The sequence below is a fragment of the Hemitrygon akajei genome, chromosome 4, assembly GCF_048418815.1.
Source record: "Hemitrygon akajei chromosome 4, sHemAka1.3, whole genome shotgun sequence".
NCBI lineage: Eukaryota > Metazoa > Chordata > Chondrichthyes > Myliobatiformes > Dasyatidae > Hemitrygon > Hemitrygon akajei.
The window spans coordinates 37,505,633-37,526,127 of record NC_133127.1 but is presented as its reverse complement, the minus strand read 5'-3'; the positions used below and the strand labels follow the sequence as shown (position 1 = coordinate 37,526,127).

At 46.4% G+C, this 20,495-nt stretch overlaps 1 protein-coding gene across 7 annotated transcripts in view; it reads right to left on the bottom strand.

The window, feature by feature from the left end:
• The window catches only part of rufy3 (RUN and FYVE domain containing 3), a 71,097-nt gene that overhangs the window by 40,128 nt on the left and 10,474 nt on the right, over positions 1 to 20,495 (bottom strand). For 2 of the 7 annotated variants that reach the window (XM_073042367.1, XM_073042372.1), the window contains exon 2: positions 3,287 to 3,346. The exons of 1 other annotated variant lie outside the window; for it this stretch is intronic. In XM_073042367.1, coding sequence (XP_072898468.1) covers positions 3,287 to 3,346 — 60 coding nt within the window. Of the gene's footprint in view, positions 1 to 3,286; positions 3,347 to 9,121; positions 9,751 to 20,495 lie in introns of those variants that run through there. 4 more of the 7 variants (XM_073042370.1, XM_073042373.1, XM_073042371.1 and 1 more) reach the window with 4 other exon arrangements.

Sequence of the window (20,495 nt, the reverse complement as noted above, 5' to 3'; positions counted from 1 at the left end):
AGGGCAGAGATTTAAAGTGAGGGGGAGAGTTTTAATAGGAACCCGAGGGATAATGCTCCCCTTCCCCCTCCCCGGAAAGAGTTGTCAGAGGAAGTGGTTAAGGCAGGTACAATAACAACATTAAAAGATGCCCCCTTTGTACCAGGCAGTAGCAAGGCTAACATTGTCATAAGAAATTATATCGTCCTGTTCTGGTAGTGTCTTATTGCTGGGACGCCTGCTCTGCTGGTGAGATCAGAAATGACAGAGGAGAAAACTGGCAGAGGCAGGTATAATTATGTTTAAAAGCCATTTGAGCAACTTTAGAATCAAAATCCGGTTTATTATCACCGGCATGTGACGTGAAATTTGTTATCTTAGCAGAAGCAGTTCAATGCAATACATAATCTAGAAGAAAAAAACAATAACATATAAATCAATTACAGTATATGTATATTGAAGAGATTAAAATTAAGCAAAAAAAATTATATATATTAATAAAGTGAGGTAGTGTTCAAGGGTTCAATGTCCATTTAGGAATCGAATGGCAGAGGGGAAGAAGCTGTTCCTGAATCACTGAGTGTGTACCTTCAGTCTTCTGTACCTCCTGCCTGCTGTGCTGTGGATAGTGTGGAGGGCTGTCAGAGGTTACAACGAGACATTGATAGGATGAAAAACTGGGCTGAGAAGTGGCAGATGGAGTTCAACCCAGATAAGTGTGAGGTGGTTCATTTTGGTAGGTCAAATATGATGGCTGAATATAGTATTAATGGTAAGACTCTTGGCAGTGTGGAGGATCAGAGGGATCTTGGGGTCCGAGTCCATAGGACACTCAAAGCTGCTGCGCAGGCTGACTCTGTGGTTCAGAAAGCATACAGTGCATTGGCCTTCATCAATTGTGGGATTGAGTTTAAGAGCCGAAAGGTAATGTTGCAGATATATAGGACCCTGGTCAGACCCCACTTGCAGTACTGTGCTCAGTTCTGGTTGCCTCACTACAGGAAGGATGTAGAAACCATAGAAAGGGTGCAGAGGAGATTTACAAGGATGTTGCCTGGAGTGGGGAGCATGCTTTATGAGAATAGGTTGAGTGAACTCGGCCTTTTCTCCTTGGAGCGATGGAGGATGAGAGGTGACCTGTTAGAGGTGTTCAAGATAATGAGAGGCATTGATTGTGTGGATAGTCAGAGGCTTTTACCCAGGGCTGAAACGGCTGGCATGAGAGAGCACAGTTTTAAGGTGCTTGGAAGTAGGTACAGAGGAGATGTCAGGGGTGTTTTTTTTTAAACGCAGAGAGTGGTGAGCGCGTGGAATGGGCTGCCAGTGGTGGCGATGGAGGCAGAAACGATAGGGTCTTTTAAGAGTCTCCTGGATGGCTATATGGAGCTTAGAAAAATAGAGGGCTATGGGTAAAGCCTAGGTAGTTCTAAGGTAGGGACATGTTCGGCACAGCTTTGTGGGCTGAAGGACCTGTATTGTGCTGTGGGTTTTCTGTGTAACAGTGAGAAAAGGGCATGCCCTGAATGGACTTCCTTAATAATGGATACGAAAGGTTCAAAGGGAAATGGGACAAATGCAGCAATTAGCCCAGCTCACGTAGGCACCTTGGTGAGTATAGACCAGTTGGGACGAAGGGCCTGTTCCCACACTCTATGACATTTGGACAGGTACGTGGAGAGAGGGATATGGGATAAATGGGGGCAAATGGGACTAGATTAGATGGGCACCTTGGTTGGCATGAATGATTTGGGCAGAACGGCCTGTTTTTCTGTGCTGTAGTTCTCTGACTCTTCCCAAATTAAAGCTGGAATTCCTTCCCTGAGAAAGCAACAATAGCCAGTGTTTTCATCAGTGAGTGATAAGGGTCAGAAGACCAAGAAAGTCTTGTGCTACCAAAGCACAGATCTGCTTCGATCAACAGAGTGGCTTGACTAATTTTACCAGTGGCCATCTCTTGGGACTGCAGCTCACCAAAAGGTATTTCCTCAGGGCACTGTCAAAACTGTAATAATGACATTAATTGTACAATGACATTAAGGGCAACACGTACCAGGGTGGCCCAGCAGGGTGTCAACAAAACTTGATAACAAGTCTGTTGGAAGATGACCAAAGATGTGGTGAAAGAGGAGGATGTTGAGGAGAGATCACGAATTCCTTGAACTGAGACCTGGGAAGCTCAAATGATGGTAGTGAGGAAGGGAGCAGAAACTGGTAGTTTGCCTGGATCTTGGCCCTACACAAAAGGGAAATGGTCTACTCTCAATTTTGGGTCCCAAGGTTCCAGGGTCAAGTCCAACTCCAGAGCTTCACCCCAAGTACAAGGCAATACTGCCAGAGTAATGCCAAGGGGGTGTAGAACTCTCAGAGAGCTGCGTTTTGGTGCTCTGGTCACATGCTTTAGAATCAGAGTTCATTGAAATAAAACATTCCATCCGAAAAACCTGCATGTCTAAAATATCCCAGTTTTAATGTTGGGAGTTATTTTTCCAACGCGGCCCAAATATTTCACCTGAAGAAAGATAACATCGTACAAGTCAAAGTGAAGGGCAACAACACCTAACCTAACAACACCTAACAAAACCCAAGGATCTGCTAAAACTGTTTCCTTTTGTAACAAGCTCCACCCCTGATTCAGATCTCGATTCAAAGCATTGACTGCCCGCTTCTCTCTACAGATGCTGCCTGACCTGTTGAGTTCCTCCAGCATTCTGTTTGTGCTGTACTATACAGGTCTATACCTGTTTGCACACAGCTCTTGCCTGGAATCTCTAAACCATACCAAAACCCAGCCACCAGCCTCTCTGGGGGTTGGGCTGTCACTGGAAAGAAGTGCCAGGGGTCTCCGGAGAACACAGGATAAACATTATATGTTACAAACACACGTGAGTTGACTGAGCTGTATGTTCTGTGAACATGGCATGTGGTGCCACAAGAAAGGGATCTCTGAGACCGCGGCTTTAAACTAAGCAACAAGATCTCCAAAGCTGACATGAGAGATCTGTCAGCTGCTTTTTCCAGAGTGCAGGGAATTATGTCCAGTCCTGAGGCAAACAGCCACCCCCAAGTCCCCATCCTGGAATTAGGTACCTGCTTATCATCACAGTATAATAGGTGTCAGGCTCCCGATAGTAGACGCTACCTCACAAGGTTTTTTTTTAAATTGACTGTGATGTAGTGTGCAACATTTGTGAAGAAGCACTGTTGAAAGGTCTGTCCAACAATACAACAGGAGGTTAGCGAATGTGACGACGACAGGGGCCCCAAACGAGGTACAGGATAGGATCTGAGAAGCAACGCTGTTACGCACCTTCAGCCCCATCAAGCTTTTCCATCTGATCCACCCACACTGTTAAATCCTCCCAAGAGCCTTTCAAAGAGCAGCAAAAAATAAAAAGAAAAAAAGGGATAATGTCATGCAAATAAAACAACCATAAAGAACAGCCGTTGAGGAAAACAAAGGCTAAAACAGAGGTAAGTTTTTTTTTTAAACACAGAGTGGTGGGTGCGTGCATTGCCCTGCCAGGGGTAGTACTTGAGGCAAATACATGAGGAGCATTTAAGAGTCTCTCAGATAGGCACGTGGATGATAGAAAAACTGCAGGCTGTGTAGCAGGAAAGGGTTAGATTGATCTTAAGAGTACATCAAAACACTAGCACAACATCGTGGACCGAAGGACCTCTACTATGCTGTTCTATGTATTATTAATGCTGCAGAAACTACAAGACCTGCAATACTTCCTGGGATTTTGTCTAGCAGAGACTGACTGGCCCAACGGCCTGCTTCCATAACCAGTTTTCGGTAAAGTTGCAGCATTAGGTTTAAGAATAGTGGTCTTGCCTCGGTAACCATGGATTCGACTTACAGCATCCCGGCAACGCGCCCTGTCAGCAAAAGGGTTGACACCAAGAGAATCGACAAAGATGAAACCGTTCCATGCACCGTCACGTTCATAGTTCCCAGAGTGGGAGGGGCTCTCAGGACAATGAGGATGACCCTTGCATCAGTGTCACAGTAACCACAATTTGAAGTTGTCGCCTTCCCCGGCCAGGTACCACAGAGGTGTGGCGCCCAGCAAGCTGCAGGCCCATGTCGACACCGGACATAGCAAATCCCCACTGTTCATCCTTGAGGTGGTGGGAAATTCAAATGGCTGGTATCACCCACTCTCAACTCCCTCCAGCCTAGATGTAGGCTCATCAAGCTACCTCATGTTGGACTCTGGACTCACGTGGTGGGAGACAAATACTAAGGATTGTAGGAGAAGAAACAAAGACTGGCTTTTGTCCTCCATTTTGCCTCTTTCTTAATTTTCCTTCTTCTCATCTGTCCACCTCCACCATGCTGACTTCTCAGTGCCAGTCCTGACATACTAGCCTGCATCCAAAAGAGGAGGGCCTTCTGGTATTCACTTCGTGCTCTCACTGGCGGCTATGCCTTCAGAGGCCCCCATCCAAAACTCCAGAACTCCTCCCAGAAGTGTTCCTTCCACTTCTCCCGCCCTCCCCCTTCAGGATGCTCTTTGTCTACATCTCCCGGCCCCTCTACAGCAGGTCTCCTGTGAAGCTCTTTGTAGGGAGGTGCAACAGGGGAAGGTGCTGAACAGCCACCAGGTGTTGCTGGATGTCAGGGACCCAACTTGACGTTCCAGCCACCCAGAATCAGAGGCTGGCCCCGTCTACTACATCCTCTCACCAAGAGTCAGACAGCAAACCCCCAATGTGGAAATGCACAACATCCACCATTCCACAGCTATTTCAGGCAACTTGCAACAGCACAGGTTAAGCTCGTACCTGTAAGAGTTTGGAAAAGTAATGGATTGAAAGAGTTCTTTTCTTCTCAGGGTGAAGAGTCTAGATCTAGAGGACATAGGTTTAAGGTGCAAGTGGAGGAGATCTGAGGGTTAAGTTTTCCCACGCTGAGGCAGAGGAGGTAGTAGAGGAAAATACAACTACAATATTTAAGAAAAGGGTGCTTGGACATGCGACTGGATAAAAATCCGTGGAAGAATGTGAGCCTAATGAAGGCAAAAAGGAGAGGGATTATAGTCAGCATGCACATGGTGGCCTAAAAGGGTCTATTTCTGTGCTCTATGATTCAGGAAAGATCTAATGGATCCTGTCTGGGAGAGGCTGTGGGGAGAATAATTCTTCTTGTGTGGAATCCAGATTTAAAAATAGATCAGCCACTTAAGACAAGGAGGAGACTAAATTTCCACACTAGGGTCAAGTGTCTTTGGAACTCTTTTTCTCAAAAGCATCGGAAGCAAGGACTTTAAAATTTTTTGAGCTAACTAGGTTCCTGAAGCAATGGAGTGAAAGGAAGAATGGGAATGTAGAGTGAGGTTACACTTAGACCAAGTATGATCTCATTAAATGAGAGTAGGCTCAAGGGGCTGAGTGGCCTCCCTGTTCCCAATCTGTACGTATTACTGTGACTACCTTTGCCTGAGACAGCAAGTTACTACCTCACTGATGAAAAGCAATTAAAATATGAGTAATTAAGTGACTCAAATCAGACTCAGTATTGTCTCCCATAGGTATGTCCATGATAATGGATTTAACCTTAACCTCAAAGCATGATTAGGTTGGGGGGGATGACATCAGGAATTTTCCTCATTAGGGGGATCTGGAACCCTCCACCCTGCACCACTGAAATCTCTGCCGGACTCGGCTGGGAAGGTGAAACATGACTGAAATATTTGAGTAGTCCTGGTTGGTCAAGAGGATGAAGAGTGATGAAGGGAGGTTAATTAGAGTTAAAAGTCACACCAGTCTGGATAAATGGCAAAGCCTGCAGGGTCTTTCCTGTCCTTATACTGCACAAGAAATGTCCTTCAGCCCATGATATTCTGCCAAGCTAATTCAATGAAATGATACTTGATTTTACTAATACCTTCTTCCTGCATGTGGTCCATTTCCCTTCATTCACATATTCATGTGCCTATCTAAGAACCTCTATCACATCTGCCTCCAATAGCTGATACAAATAAACAACTTACCTTCTACTGGAAAGTCTCTACTGAAAGTATATTTGCTTATAAACTTGGGGAAGGCCCCTGGGTTCAACTAAGGTTAGAAATCAAACTAAGGCATAGGAGCAGAGTGAAGCCATTCAGCCCATTGAGTCTGGTCCACCAACTGATCATGGTTGACCTATTTTCCCCCTTAACTCTATTCTCATGCCTTCTCCCTGTACCCTTTGATGCCCTTACTAATCAAGAACCCACTTTGAATATACCCAATGTCTTAGCCATCACAGCAGTCTGAGCCAATGAATTCCACAGATTCACCATCCTCTGTCTATAGAAATTCCTCCTCATCTCTGACCTCAAGGTTGTCCCTGTATTCTGAGTTGGTCCCCTCTGGCTCTAGACACTCCCTCCATTGGAAACACCCTCTCCACTAACAATCTGTGGCATCCCCATGAACATGAGGGGTGGAGGGAGTTTAGGGAGGGGTTGCAGTAGACACAGGCAAGCATAGATTGGATGGCATCGAGCAATGAACAGCCCATTGGAGGAACTCAACAGGTCGAGCAGCACCTGTGGTACTGTGAACATTTCAGGTCAAAATCCTGCATCAGCAATATATGGGAGAGGGGGAGATAGCCAACAAAAGAGAGAGAGGCCCTAGGTGATTGGTGAAATGGTGAAAGCTAACAGGCAGGTTCGTGGGGAGAGGCAGGTGGATGACAGACAGATACAGACAAAAAAAGAGGGTGAGGTGGGGGGGGGGGGATGAGGATTATGCAGGAATCCGATAAGGAGATGATAATGGGAACTTAGGGGAGAGGTGGATGGCAGATGGAACCAGAAACAGATGGGGGAGAAAGACAAAGATGGGTAATAGGGAGTGGGGGGAGTGGAAATGAGGCAAAAATAGAAGGGCCAGAAGGGGGAGGGGAGGAGGAAAGGGGGGAGGGAAGCATTGGAGTAGGGGGCAACTTTTCCTCAGCCTCCCCTTCTGTGGAAAGTTAATGCATCCACATTACACCAGAACACATTCTCCAATCACCCCAAGGCACTGAAGGCGGGGAGGGACCAAGGTTTTATTAAGTGAAAAAGAAATGAAGTGGGTGAGAGCACAAAAGGGTGGGAAGTAAAATCAAATAAGAGCTCTTTCTGCTATCAACCCAAGCAGACAAGGAGAGACAGCAGTGTGCTGACCCAGCGCAGGGCAAAGACTTTCAAGCCCATGAAGCCAGTGCTCGTTCTTTGAAAGAACTCCCCAATAGTCTAAGACCCCTGTTCTGTCTTCATGACCCTACAAATTGTCCTCAACAATTTCTCCATAGAAAGTTCCTGTTCAACCTGCTCTCATCACCCCTTCAGTGACCTCAGTCAAAATCATTCACTATAAAAATAAACAGTAAGCCCCCTCTGGTCACTGACCCCCCCCCCCCTCCGCTACTGGTGTTAGTTTCTCCATTAAAGCTCCTCTTAACCTTCTCTGTTCTACATAAAGAACAGAAATAGCCTCTCAAACCTATCTCACCACTGAATACAACAATGGCTGACTGACCCCAGGCTTCATCGCCAGTTCATCACCCTTCATCCCTCAGCTTTCACAAATTTATCTTTCCCCAATGATCCAGACTCTACAACCCTCCAGGGCAGAGGATGTACCTCCTACTGTACTGTTCCTACATCCCTCGGCTTTATATCACCACCCCTCGTCTGCTCTTTCAAAATTCTACCGTTGGGGAAAGCATCTATTCCATCGTATTCCATCTATTCTTTTTAATGAGAAGCATCCTCCATTCTTCTAAGAACATAGATCTATTTTCTTTAATCACTCGTGACTGAATAACCCCCCCACCCCCACCCCAGGTGTTACCCCTAGACCCAGCCTCTCCATAAATGTAAATTCCTGGGTCCATTTTACTGAACACAGCTGCCCTCATCATATCCCATTTTGTACAATAACATGTACCCTTAACTTCACCATCTACCTCATCAAGGCTTGGCACCTATTGTCTGCCTGCACTGATATTTCTCTGTAACTGTAACACTTTATTCTGCACTCTATTACCTGCTCTGCCTCTCAGTGTACTGATGTGATGAATTGCCTGTACAGATGTCCACTCTACCCTGGGACACATGACAACAATAAACCAGTTTAGCAATCTTCAGATCCTTCCTGGGATACAGCTTCTGAGATCATACAGCACTGACACTAAGCTGATATCTGATGTAATTGAACAAGATGTCTCCAGGTCCTAAAACCTGTTTTTCTTCTTTTTTAAAAAAAACAGCATCTAATTAACATGACATGGTATCTTGGAAGATTTTATTAACTAGTTTTTTTTACACAACTTGGCTTTGCAAATTGACAACCCTGACGGGTGGGGCTTTTAATCAAGGAAACTTAATTCAACCCCGTCTCATTGTAATTTAAAAAAATGCTAAACCGCGAGTGAAGCCTTTGTGAAGTGTACTCAGGGTTCGCATACTAGACACGTCGCGCTTTCGACTGTGGGATGTGTGCAGGGACTCGGGGGTGAAAGGGTTAATGCTGATGGTGGCGAGATATCTAGACCTAAAGAGATGATTGACGCTGACTGCCAGATTAGGAGCAATTGCGTCCCTCTCGCCTCTGCCCCTCCCAAATACAAAAGATGAAAGCGCCTTTGCATTGTCGCTTGTGTATTCCCAAATCGCCTGCCGCAGGAAATCCAATCGGCCGTCGCAAACTTGATTTTTTAAAAATGTACAAAATGTATTATTTGCATCATCGCTTTCAATGGGCATCTTAATAAAAAAGGCCACACTACGTTTTATTTTTTAAAAATCCCAATAGCAACAGCTGTCAATTCGCAAGGAGGCTGGTAATCTCCGAGGGGCGAGGTGAGACTAATCTAACAATGACCAGATTCAACAGATCTCAGCCTACATATTTATTCAAAATGTCTGAACGGGCTTTTAATGTGATGCATAACGGTTAGGTTTACAACTGAGGTTAAAATATAAATCTCATTTTAAAAACGGGACAGCGGCATCAATGCAGACAGGGAGCAGATTTCAGGGCGTCAGTCAAAATAAGATTTGCAATCATGGCATCCCCGTGGGCCCGCTCATTTAGCGCCGTGTCTAATGGGTGGGCTGAAAATCTAGCCTCCCTGTGCCGGTCGCGACGAGCGTACCTTCGTGGCTGGGCTCTGGGTCAGGTGTTAGGGAGATGTCGTTGAGTTCCCGCAGACACAGCCACTCTCCGTCCACCGACACTCGGAAGTTGCACAGGTAGATGGTCTCCCTGGCGGCTTGGGTGATCTTGTCTGTGGTCGGAGTCGGGGCGTCACTCTGAGGAGTCAGGTCAGACATGATGACTCGGCTGCTGCAAGAACAGAGATGCGATTTCTTTTTTTTTTGTGTGTGGTGGTGGTGTTGTTGTTGTTGCCGCCGCCGCCGGCCAGTTACCCCCTTCCCTTGCGAGGGGGCGGCGTGAAACGTGCAGCGACGGGACGGATGCCTCGTTACCACCACCAGTGAGGCGGTGCAGGGTGACTCAGCACAACTCCGCCAAAGCCCCTGCCCGTCTGCACGACTGCAATCCTCCGGCAGCGCTGCCAAATCAGAGCAAAGGCGGATGCTCAGATATCCGCTTCAGCGACTCCACAGAGCATGCTCTGGACCACGATGCCAGGAAAACCACTTGTCTCCTCGCGGATTCCGGATAAACTAAAATGGCTGGCTTAGCCGAACCCTGGGCTGAACATTGAGCACCACCTGACTTTGATCCTTATCCATAAACAATTCCCGAGATGCTTCGTGGATGCTGCGGCGGCGAGTCTAATTGGTGCTGCCTGCCTCCTGGTCCCAGGCACAAGTAACTGCACACTCATTCATCCATCTGGCAGCGCACATCAGGCAATGCACTCGTACCTCACAATAGCGTTCGCAAATAAACACCGTCAATTCCAACAGCTGCATCCAGAGGGAAAAACTGGAAACACACGCAACTCAGCTTATACTTAACGCCGGAAAAACCAGTGGAATTGGGAGGCAAGGTACAATAAGCAGGAGGGAAAGGAGTTGTGATAATATTGAGCGCAGGTTTGAAGACTTGGACGGGAATGTAGGAGGCATGTTTAATTAGTGTGCAGATGGCACTAAAGCTGGTGGTGCTGCTGATGCGGAGGAAAGGTTGTCTAGGCTACAGCAGAATGCAGATCAGTTGGTAAATTGAGACAGTGTATTTATTGATCAATGGAATTTCACCTCAACAAGTGGGAGTGAGGTATTTTAGGAAGTCAGATAACATACACATAAGTGGTGTGGTGTTGAACAGTGAGAACTAGGGGTCCACATTCATACTTCCCTGAAAACAGGAACATGGCTAAACAAGCTGGTGAAGAATGCATAGGTCAGGGCACAGTATAAGAGTTGGGGCGTTATGATGCAATTTTACAAAGCTCTGGTTAGACCACATAGCAAGTAAAGTGTGTAGTTCAGCTCACCACACTATAAGATGTGTGTAGTTCGTGTCACCGCACTGTAGGACAGATGTGTGTAGTTGGGGTCACCGCATTATAGGAAAGATGTGAGTAGTTCGGGTCACCGCACTGTAGGACAGATGTGTGTAGTTTGGGTCACCGCACTGTAGGACAGATGTGTGTAGTTTGGGTCACTGTACTATAGGAAAGATGTGAGTAGTTTGGGTCACCACATTATAGGAAAGATGTGAGTAGTTTGGGTCACCGCACTGTAGGACAGATGTGTGTAGTTTGGGTCACCACATTATAGGAAAGATGTGAGTAGTTTGGGTCACCGCACTGTAGGAAAGATGTGTGTAGTTTGGGTCACCGCACTGTAGGACAGATGTGTGTAGTTTGGGTCACTGTACTATAGGAAAGATGTGAGTAGTTTGGGTCACCACATTATAGGAAAGATGTGTGTAGTTTGGGTCACCGCACTGTAGGACAGATGTGTGTAGTTTGGGTCACTGTACTATAGGAAAGATGTGTGTAGTTCGGGTCACCGCACTGTAGGAAAGATGTGAGTAGTTTGGGTCACCGCACTGTAGGAAAGATGTGTGTAGTTCGTGTCACCGCACTGTAGGAAAGATGTGTGTAGTTTGGGTCACTGTACTATAGGAAAGATGTGAGTAGTTTGGGTCACCACATTATAGGAAAGATGTGTGTAGTTCGGGTCACCGCACTGTAGGACAGATGTGTGTAGTTTGGGTCACTGTACTATAGGAAAGATGTGAGTAGTTTGGGTCACCACATTATAGGAAAGATGTGTGTAGTTCGGGTCACCGCACTGTAGGAAAGATGTGAGTAGTTTGGGTCACCGCACTGTAGGACAGATGTGTGTAGTTTGGGTCACTGTACTATAGGAAAGATGTGAGTAGTTCGGGTCACCGCACTGTAGGACAGATGTGTGTAGTTTGGGTCACCACATTATAGGAAAGATGTGTGTAGTTCGGGTCACCGCACTGTAGGAAAGATGTGAGTAGTTTGGGTCACCGCACTGTAGGACAGATGTGTGTAGTTTGGGTCACTGTACTATAGGAAAGATGTGAGTAGTTTGGGTCACCACATTATAGGAAAGATGTGTGTAGTTCGGGTCACCGCACTGTAGGAAAGATGTGAGTAGTTTGGGTCACCGCACTGTAGGACAGATGTGTGTAGTTTGGGTCACTGTACTATAGGAAAGATGTGAGTAGTTTGGGTCACCACATTATAGGAAAGATGTGTGTAGTTCGGGTCACCGCACTGTAGGAAAGATGTGAGTAGTTTGGGTCACCGCACTGTAGGACAGATGTGTGTAGTTTGGGTCACTGTACTATAGGAAAGATGTGAGTAGTTTGGGTCACCGCACTGTAGGACAGATGTGTGTAGTTTGGGTCACTGTACTATAGGAAAGATGTGAGTAGTTTGGGTCACCGCACTGTAGGACAGATGTGTGTAGTTTGGGTCACTGTACTATAGGAAAGATGTGAGTAGTTTGGGTCACCGCACTGTAGGACAGATGTGTGTAGTTTGGGTCACTGTACTATAGGAAAGATGTGAGTAGTTTGGGTCACCACATTATAGGAAAGATGTGTGTAGTTTGGGTCACCGCACTGTAGGACAGATGTGTGTAGTTTGGGTCACTGTACTATAGGAAAGATGTTTGTAGTTTGGGTCACCACATTATAGGAAAGATGTGTGTAGTTTGGGTCACCGCACTGTAGGACAGATGTGTGTAGTTTGGGTCACTGTACTATAGGAAAGATGTGAGTAGTTTGGGTCACCACATTATAGGAAAGATGTGTGTAGTTCGGGTCACCGCACTGTAGGACAGATGTGTGTAGTTTGGGTCACCGCACTGTAGGAAAGATGTGAGTAGTTCGGGTCACCGCACTGTAGGAAAGATGTGAGTAGTTTGGGTCACCACATTATAGGAAAGATGTGAGTAGTTTGGGTCACCGCACTGTAGGACAGATGTGTGTAGTTTGGGTCACTGTACTATAGGAAAGATGTGTGTAGTTTGGGTCACCGCACTGTAGGACAGATGTGTGTAGTTTGGGTCACTGTACTATAGGAAAGATGTGAGTAGTTTGGGTCACCACATTATAGGAAAGATGTGTGTAGTTCGGGTCACCGCACTGTAGGAAAGATGTGTGTAGTTCGGGTCACCGCACTGTAGGACAGATGTGTGTAGTTCTGGTCACCACATTATAGGAAAGATGAGAGTAGTTTGGGTCACCGCACTGTAGGAAAGATGTGAGTAGTTTGGGTCACCGCACTGTAGGACAGATGTGTGTAGTTTGGGTCACCGCACTGTAGGAAAGATGTGTGTAGTTTGGGTCACCGCACTGTAGGAAAGATGTGAGTAGTTTGGGTCACCGCACTGTAGGAAAGATGTGTGTAGTTTGGGTCACCGCACTGTAGGAAAGATGTGTGTAGTTTGGGTCACCGCACTGTAGGAAAGATGTGAGTAGTTTGGGTCACCGCACTGTAGGAAAGATGTGAGTAGTTTGGGTCACCACACTGTAGGAAAGATGTGAGTAGTTTGGGTCACCACATTATAGGAAAGATGTGAGTAGTTTGGGTCACCACATTATAGGAAAGATGTGAGTAGTTTGGGTCACCACACTGTAGGACAGATGTTTGTAGTTTGGGTCACCGCATTATAGGAAAGATGTGTGTAATTTGGGTCACCGCACTGTAGGACAGATGTGTGTAGTTTGGGTCACCGCATTATAGGAAAGATGTGTGTAGTTCGGGTCACCGCACTGTAGGACAGATGTGTGTAGTTTGGGTCACCGCACTGTAGGACAGATGTGTGTAGTTTGGGTCACCGCATTATAGGAAAGATGTGTGTAGTTCGGGTCACCGCACTGTAGGACAGATGTGTGTAGTTTGGGTCACCGCACTGTAGGAAAGATGTGAGTAGTTTGGGTCACCGCATTATAGGAAAGATGTGTGTAGTTTGGGTCACCGCACTGTAGGAAAGATGTGAGTAGTTTGGGTCACCACATTATAGGAAAGATGTTTGTAGTTCGGATCACCGCATTATAGGAAAGATGTGTGTAGTTCGGATCACCGCATTATAGGAAAGATGTGTGTAGTTCGGGTCACCGCACTGTAGGAAAGATGTGTGTAGTTCGGGTCACCGCACTGTAGGAAAGATGTGTGTAGTTCGGGTCACCGCACTGTAGGACAGATGTGAGTAGTTCGGGTCACCGCACTGTAGGAAAGATGTGTGTAGTTCGGGTCACCGCACTGTAGGAAAGATGTGTGTAGTTCGGGTCACCGCACTGTAGGAAAGATGTGTGTAGTTTGGGTCACCGCACTGTAGGAAAGATGTGAGTAGTTTGGGTCACCGCACTGTAGGAAAGATGTGAGTAGTTTGGGTCACCGCACTGTAGGAAAGATGTGTGTACTTTGGGTCACCGCACTGTAGGAAAGATGTGAGTAATTTGGGTCACCGCACTGTAGGACAGATGTGAGTAGTTTGGGTCACCGCACTGTAGGAAAGATGTGTGTAGTTCGGGTCACCGCACTGTAGGAAAGTTGTGTGTAGTTCGGGTCACCGCACTGTAGGAAAGATGTGAGTAGTTTGGGTCACCGCATTATAGGAAAGATGTGTGTAGTTCGGGTCACCGCACTGTAGGAAAGATGTGTGTAGTTCGGGTCACCGCACTGTAGGAAAGATGTGTGTAGTTTGGGTCACCACACTGTAGGAAAGATGTGTGTAGTTTGGGTCACCGCACTGTAGGAAAGATGTGAGTAGTTTGGGTCACCGCATTATAGGAAAGATGTGTGTAGTTTGGGTCACCGCATTATAGGAAAGATGTGTGTAGTTCGGGTCACCGCACTGTAGGAAAGATGTGTGTAGTTTGGGTCACCGCATTATAGGAAAGATGTGTGTAGTTTGGGTCACCACACTGTAGGAAAGATGTGTGTAGTTCGTGTCACCGCACTGTAGGAAAGATGTGTGTAGTTTGGGTCACCGCACTGTAGGAAAGATGTGTGTAGTTTGGGTCACCGCACTGTAGGACAGATGTGTGTAGTTTGGGTCACCGCACTGTAGGACAGATGTGTGTAGTTCGGGTCACCGCACTGTAGGACAGATGTGTGTAGTTTGGGTCACCGCACTGTAGGACAGATGTGTGTAGTTCGGGTCACCGCATTATAGGAAAGATGTGTGTAGATTGGGTCACCACATTATAAGAAGGATGTGGTTACACTGCTGAGAGTGCAAAGCAGTTTTGCCAGAACGCTGCCTGGACTGATGTGGAGAGAGATTGGAGAGGGGAGAACTGTGGGGGGAGATAAACTTATAAAAGACAGAGATAGTCTGTCAGAATCTTTAGTAACAAACAATCTGCTGGAAGAACACTGCAGATTCTACTGGGGGAGGGGAAGGAATTGTTGATGTTTCAGGTTGAAACCCTGCATCAGGACCGAGAATGCAAGACAGGAGAAGGCCAGTATAAAGAGTCAGAACCTTTTTCCCATAGTAGGGGTATGAAAAACATGACGGAATGGCTTAAGGTGAGAGGAAGGCCACTCAAGGGGTACTCCCCCCCACCCCACCCCCCACATACAGAGGGTGGTTGATATTAGAACTCAGTGCCAATACAATTGCCCTACATAGGAACATTTAGACAACTTAAAAAGGCAAAGTATTGGATGCTCTGCATCCGATCCTGGAAAATGGGATTAGAGCAGATGGGCTGGAAGTCGGAGGGAACATGTGGGCCACAGGGCCTGTTTCTGTGCTGTGTCACAGAATTTTACTCTCAGAATCTTACTCTTCAGCCCACCAGACTCATGCTGCATATTGTATCCACACTACATGACTTCCATACCTTTGCAATTCTAGAACAAGTTTGAAGGTTAATGGGAAGTTCCATATTCCCTTATGACATAGGAGGAGGCCATTTAGCCCATTTTGTTCTTTTGGCTCACAAGAATTATTCCCCGAAACCTATTCTCCCTGCATTTCACTTCGGTCCGAAAGGTCGACTGTGCTTTTTTCCGTAGATGCTGCCAGGCCTGCTGAGTTCCTCCAGCATTTAGTGTGTGTTGCTCGGGTTTCCAGCATCTGCAGATTTTCTCTTGTTTGTAACCCCTAACCCAAACATCTTTGGGATGTAGGAGGAAATTGGAGCACTTAGGGGAATCTCCCACAGTCACAGGGAGAACATGCAAACTCCACAGAGACAGTACCAGAACCAGGTTACCACAGCTGTGAGGCAGGAACTCTACCTGCCATGCTCCCTAGGACGAGAGAGAGATCCCACCGAACTGGCATTTACCATGGTGAAGCAAACCTACCTCTGCCTTTGAGTGGGGAAAGCCAAAACACTGAACCCCAATTCACACTGTAACATCAGGCAAACAGCAGGACCATGAACTGACAGGATATATAGAGCTTCAGATGAGGCAAGATGATAAAGATGTTTAGAACAACACAGACAGATCACAGGCACAGTACCCTGAGGAGATTGAGGCTTGCAAGGCTCCCCAACCCCATTCTAACAACTTTCTACACAAGTACCAACAAGTCCTGCCCGGCTGCCTCATTGTGTGGTACAGAAACTGCACGGCGAGACCCTACGGAGGATAGTGAAAACTGCCAGGTGGATCAGCAGGGTCTCCCTCCCCTCTGTTTGTGATATCTACCAGGAGTATTGCAGGCAAAGGGCCAGAAGCAATGTTGAGGATCCCTACCAATTCCGAGCATCTCCTTAACACAATACCGTCAAGGTAAAGGTACAGGAGTATTCGAACTAGGACTGCCAGACTGGGTAAAACCTTCTTCCCTCAGGCTGAGAGACTAATGAATACCCTGCCACCACTGGGGTCTCGTCACTAGGACAGTGAGCTGTTCACTGTTTACCCGTGCTGCGCCCTACGTGCATTTTGAATTACATCTTATGAACTTATTTATGGCAACATTTTAGTTTATGTGCCGTGTGTTATACAGTATATAGTTTGTGGGAGCACTGTGGTCTGGGAGGAATGTTGTTTCACTTTGGGGGGGGGGGGGGTGCCTGTCTGTGTTTCTGCCTGTGCTCGTCAGCATGTGTGTGTGTCTTGTCTGTGTACACACAGTCAGAGGACAGTAAACTTGAACACTAAGCAAGATTAAGCTATGTAGCTTTGTTGGAGTATTGAGTCCAATTCTGATCCCACATTGTGGGGGGGAGATCTTGGAGAAGTTTACCAGAATGAGAGGCTGAAGAAGGGTGTCTATTAAATATAGTTCAACATGAAGGGTGCCGACAAAAGAAAGGTTCCAGTTTCAGGAAAAAGAAGCGAGGGAAACAGGTTTTACCTTCAGGACTGTGCAAAGGTCTTGGGCACATATATATAGCTAGGGTGTCTAAGACTTTTACACAGTACTGTATTTGCCAATGCGGAGCAGGAAGTAAAGGAGTCTGGCGGGAGCAAAGGATGTTCGAATGGCGAGGGGGAGCACTGCAGGTGGTGGGTCGGACAGGTAGCAGAGAAGGAGTGCCTGGACAGGGGGTAGCGTGGGTGCACACACACCCAGCTCCAAGACACCAGGCAAGGTCATTTGATTCCAAACAATTGGTTTATTCATCATTACAGAATGTCTCTCTGGAGCTTCCTGCTCCCACCCCTCTCCCTTCCCATCTTCCCAACTGTGATTCTCCTCTCACTGCTCGCTTCCCACTCTCAGCCCACAATACAGACTCATATCATCACTCACATATATCATGAAATTTGTTTCTTTTTTATGGCACCAGTACAGAACATAGAAACATAGAAAATAGGCGCAGGAGTAGGCCATTCGGCCCTTCGAGCCTGCACCGCCATTCAGTATGATCATGGCTGATCATCCAACTCAGAACCCTGTACCTGCTTTCTCTCCATACCCCCTGATCCCTTTAGCCACAAGGGCCATATCTAACTTCCTCTTAAATATAGCCAATGAACCGGCCTCAACTGTTTCCTGTGGCAGAGAATTCCACAGATTGACCACTCTCTGTGTGAAGAAGTTTTTCCTCATCTCAGTCCCAAAAGGCTTCCTCTTTATCCTTAAACTGTGACCCCTCGTTCTGGACTTCCCCAACATCGGAAACAATCTTCCTGCATCTAACCTGTCCAATCCCTTTAGAATTTTATACGTTTCAATAAGATCCCCCCTCAATCTTCTAAATTCCAGTGAGTATAAGCCTAGTTGATCCAGTCTTTCTTCATATGAAAGTCCAGCCATCCCAGGAATCAATCTGGTGAACCTTCTTTGTACTCCCTCTATGGCAAGAATGTCTTTCCTCAGATTAGGGGACCAAAACTGCACACAATACTCTAGGTGCGGTCTCACCAAGGCCTTGTACAACTGCAGTAGAACCTCCCTACTCTTGTACTCAAATCCTTTTGCTATGAATGCCAACATACCATTTGCCTTTTTCACCGCCTGCTGTACCTGCATGCCCACCTTCAATGACTGGTGTACAATGATACCCAGGTCTCGTTGCACCTCCCCTTTTCCTAATCGGCCACCATTCAGATAATAATCTGTTTTCCTGTTCTTGCAACCAAAGTGGATAACCTCACATTTATCCACATTAAATTGCATCTGCCATGAACTTGCCCACTCACCTAACCTATCCAAGTCACCCTGCATCCTCTTAGCATCCTCCTCACAGCTAACACCGCCGCCCAGCTTCGTGTCATCCGCAAACTTGGAGATGCTGCATTTAATTCCCTCCTCTAAATCATTAATATATATTGTAAACAACTGGGGTCCCAGCACTGAGCCTTGCGGTACCCCACTAGTCACTGCCTGCCATTCTGAAAAGGTCCCGTTTACTCCCACTCTTTGCTTCCTGTCTGCCAACCAATTCTCTATCCACATCAATAGCATACCCCCAATACCATGTGCTTTAAGTTTGCACACTAATCTCATAAAATTATACAGTTCTTTGCAAAAGTCTTAAGCACTATATATATAAAAATTATAAATATATATATATTTATAATTTATTTTTATATATAAATAATAAATACACCTACCCAAGACTATTGCACAATACTGTATTGTCAACTGAACCAGAGGTCAGTGGAGGAGATCTGCTGGAGGAAGTCAGCAGATTGAACAGTAACTGTGGGAGGATTGCAGACCCGTCAATGTTTCAGGTCGAAACCCTGCACTGGGAGAATCTTTTTCAGCAGTAGGCGCTCTGGTCTCGGGTGCACTGTCTGGAAGGGTGGTGGGGGCATGTTCAACAGGAATGCTCCAAAGGGACTGAAATAGAGAGAGAAAATGAGCAGGAGAGTGGGACTTATTGGGAAAACACTTTCAAAGGAACAGCAGGGGCTTAATGGGCTGAAGTCCTTCATCTTCCTGAGTGAATATGCAGCTAAAGGACCAATATCCAAACTCTGAGTGCAGGGAACAATTACCAGTACTCTTGACAAACAAGGCAATGGTGGATCAGACACTTAGCAGAGTCACAATATTGAGAGATCAAGTCCCACTTAACACACCTCAAGACCACAGTTCCAGCTGGTATTCCAGGACTGTACCAAGGGAAGGCTGCCACGTCATCAGTGCCATCTTCTGAATGAGAGATTAATAAGAAATCTCCAACCAAGTTTAAAATGGATAGAATTGCTATAGTGGGCATGCAGTGAAGATTCAACAGACTGTTCCCTGAAATAACCTATTTGTCTTGAAGAAGGATTCAGATGTTGAGTGTATGCCCCGTTCCCTCATGCATATACTGCAGTGAAATGGTTGATGATGGTAAGGAGACCATGGTGGGGCAAACACAAGTATCATCTGCTTGCTGTTACAGCTCCAACACTGAGACCCAGGAGACTATGGCCATGGAGTTACCATGGGTTGAACAGTTTCAGTTTCCCTATCAGCTCTAAGGGCCAGCTCCACTCCTGTGAGCAGCTTGTTGGGTGGGGGGGAGAGTGAGATACGGCATTACAGCGAGAAAGATTGAGGAAAAAGTGTAATCAGACCACTGTCAACAGGAGCCTCACATAACCTCCTGCTGGGTTACAATGGCTTCACCTAAATATCTAGGCCATATGACACATTCTGAAAGTTGCTTGGCCTTCTTTTCCCAACAAATGTGACTCACTCTGCTGTGGCACCTGATATTCATGTTTTTCAGGTTTCTAGCGCAGTTTTTTTTGTGATTTACTTAACTCATGGGAATGTGTCACTTCCAGGATCACCGGCCTTTAAATTTTGCTGTGCTCCCAGGTCCACAAGACCTGCTGGCAAGGCCACTATTTGTGACCCATCTGGAATCATCCTCAAGAAGGGGGGGAGCAAGCCACCTTCTTGAACCGCTGTGGTCTTTCTGGTAATGGTGCTCCCACGGTGCAGCTGGGGAGGAGATCCAGGATTTAGACAGACAATAACTTCCAAACCCAGACCCACAACCGTAACCTTTACCAACCAGAGACAAGAGCAGGAAAAGGATGAACAAGAATCAGCATCACTGACGTGTGACGTGAAATTTGTTGATTTGTGACAGCAAGGCAAAAATTTATAAATCACAGAAGCAAATAGAACTGTATCACTGACATAGAGTTCATGGACCATTCAGTAACCTGATGGTGGAGGGGAAGAAGCTGTTCCTAAATCATTGAGCTCCTGTAATCCCTTCCCTTTGGTAGAAATGAGAAGAGACCATGTCCTGGATGGTGAGGATCTTAAGTGAAGGATACTGCCCCCTTGAGGTACTACCCCTTGAAAATGACCTCAATATTGGGGAGGTCCATGTCTTGTGCAATCCTGTGCATTGGAGCCTCCACATCAGACTGTGATGCAACCTGTCAGAATGCTCTCCAACATACACCTATAGAAATTTGCAAGTCTTTTATGACATACTATATCTCCTCAAACTTCAAATGAAGTAGAGTACTGGCATGCCTTCTTCATGACTGCATTAATGTGTTGGCCACAGGATAGATCCTCTGAGGTGTTAATGCCCGGAAATGGGAAGCCGCTCACTCAATGACAACTTCCCTCTTCCTCAAGTCCACAATGAGTTCCTCGGCCTCATGGCTAAGTACAAGATTGTTG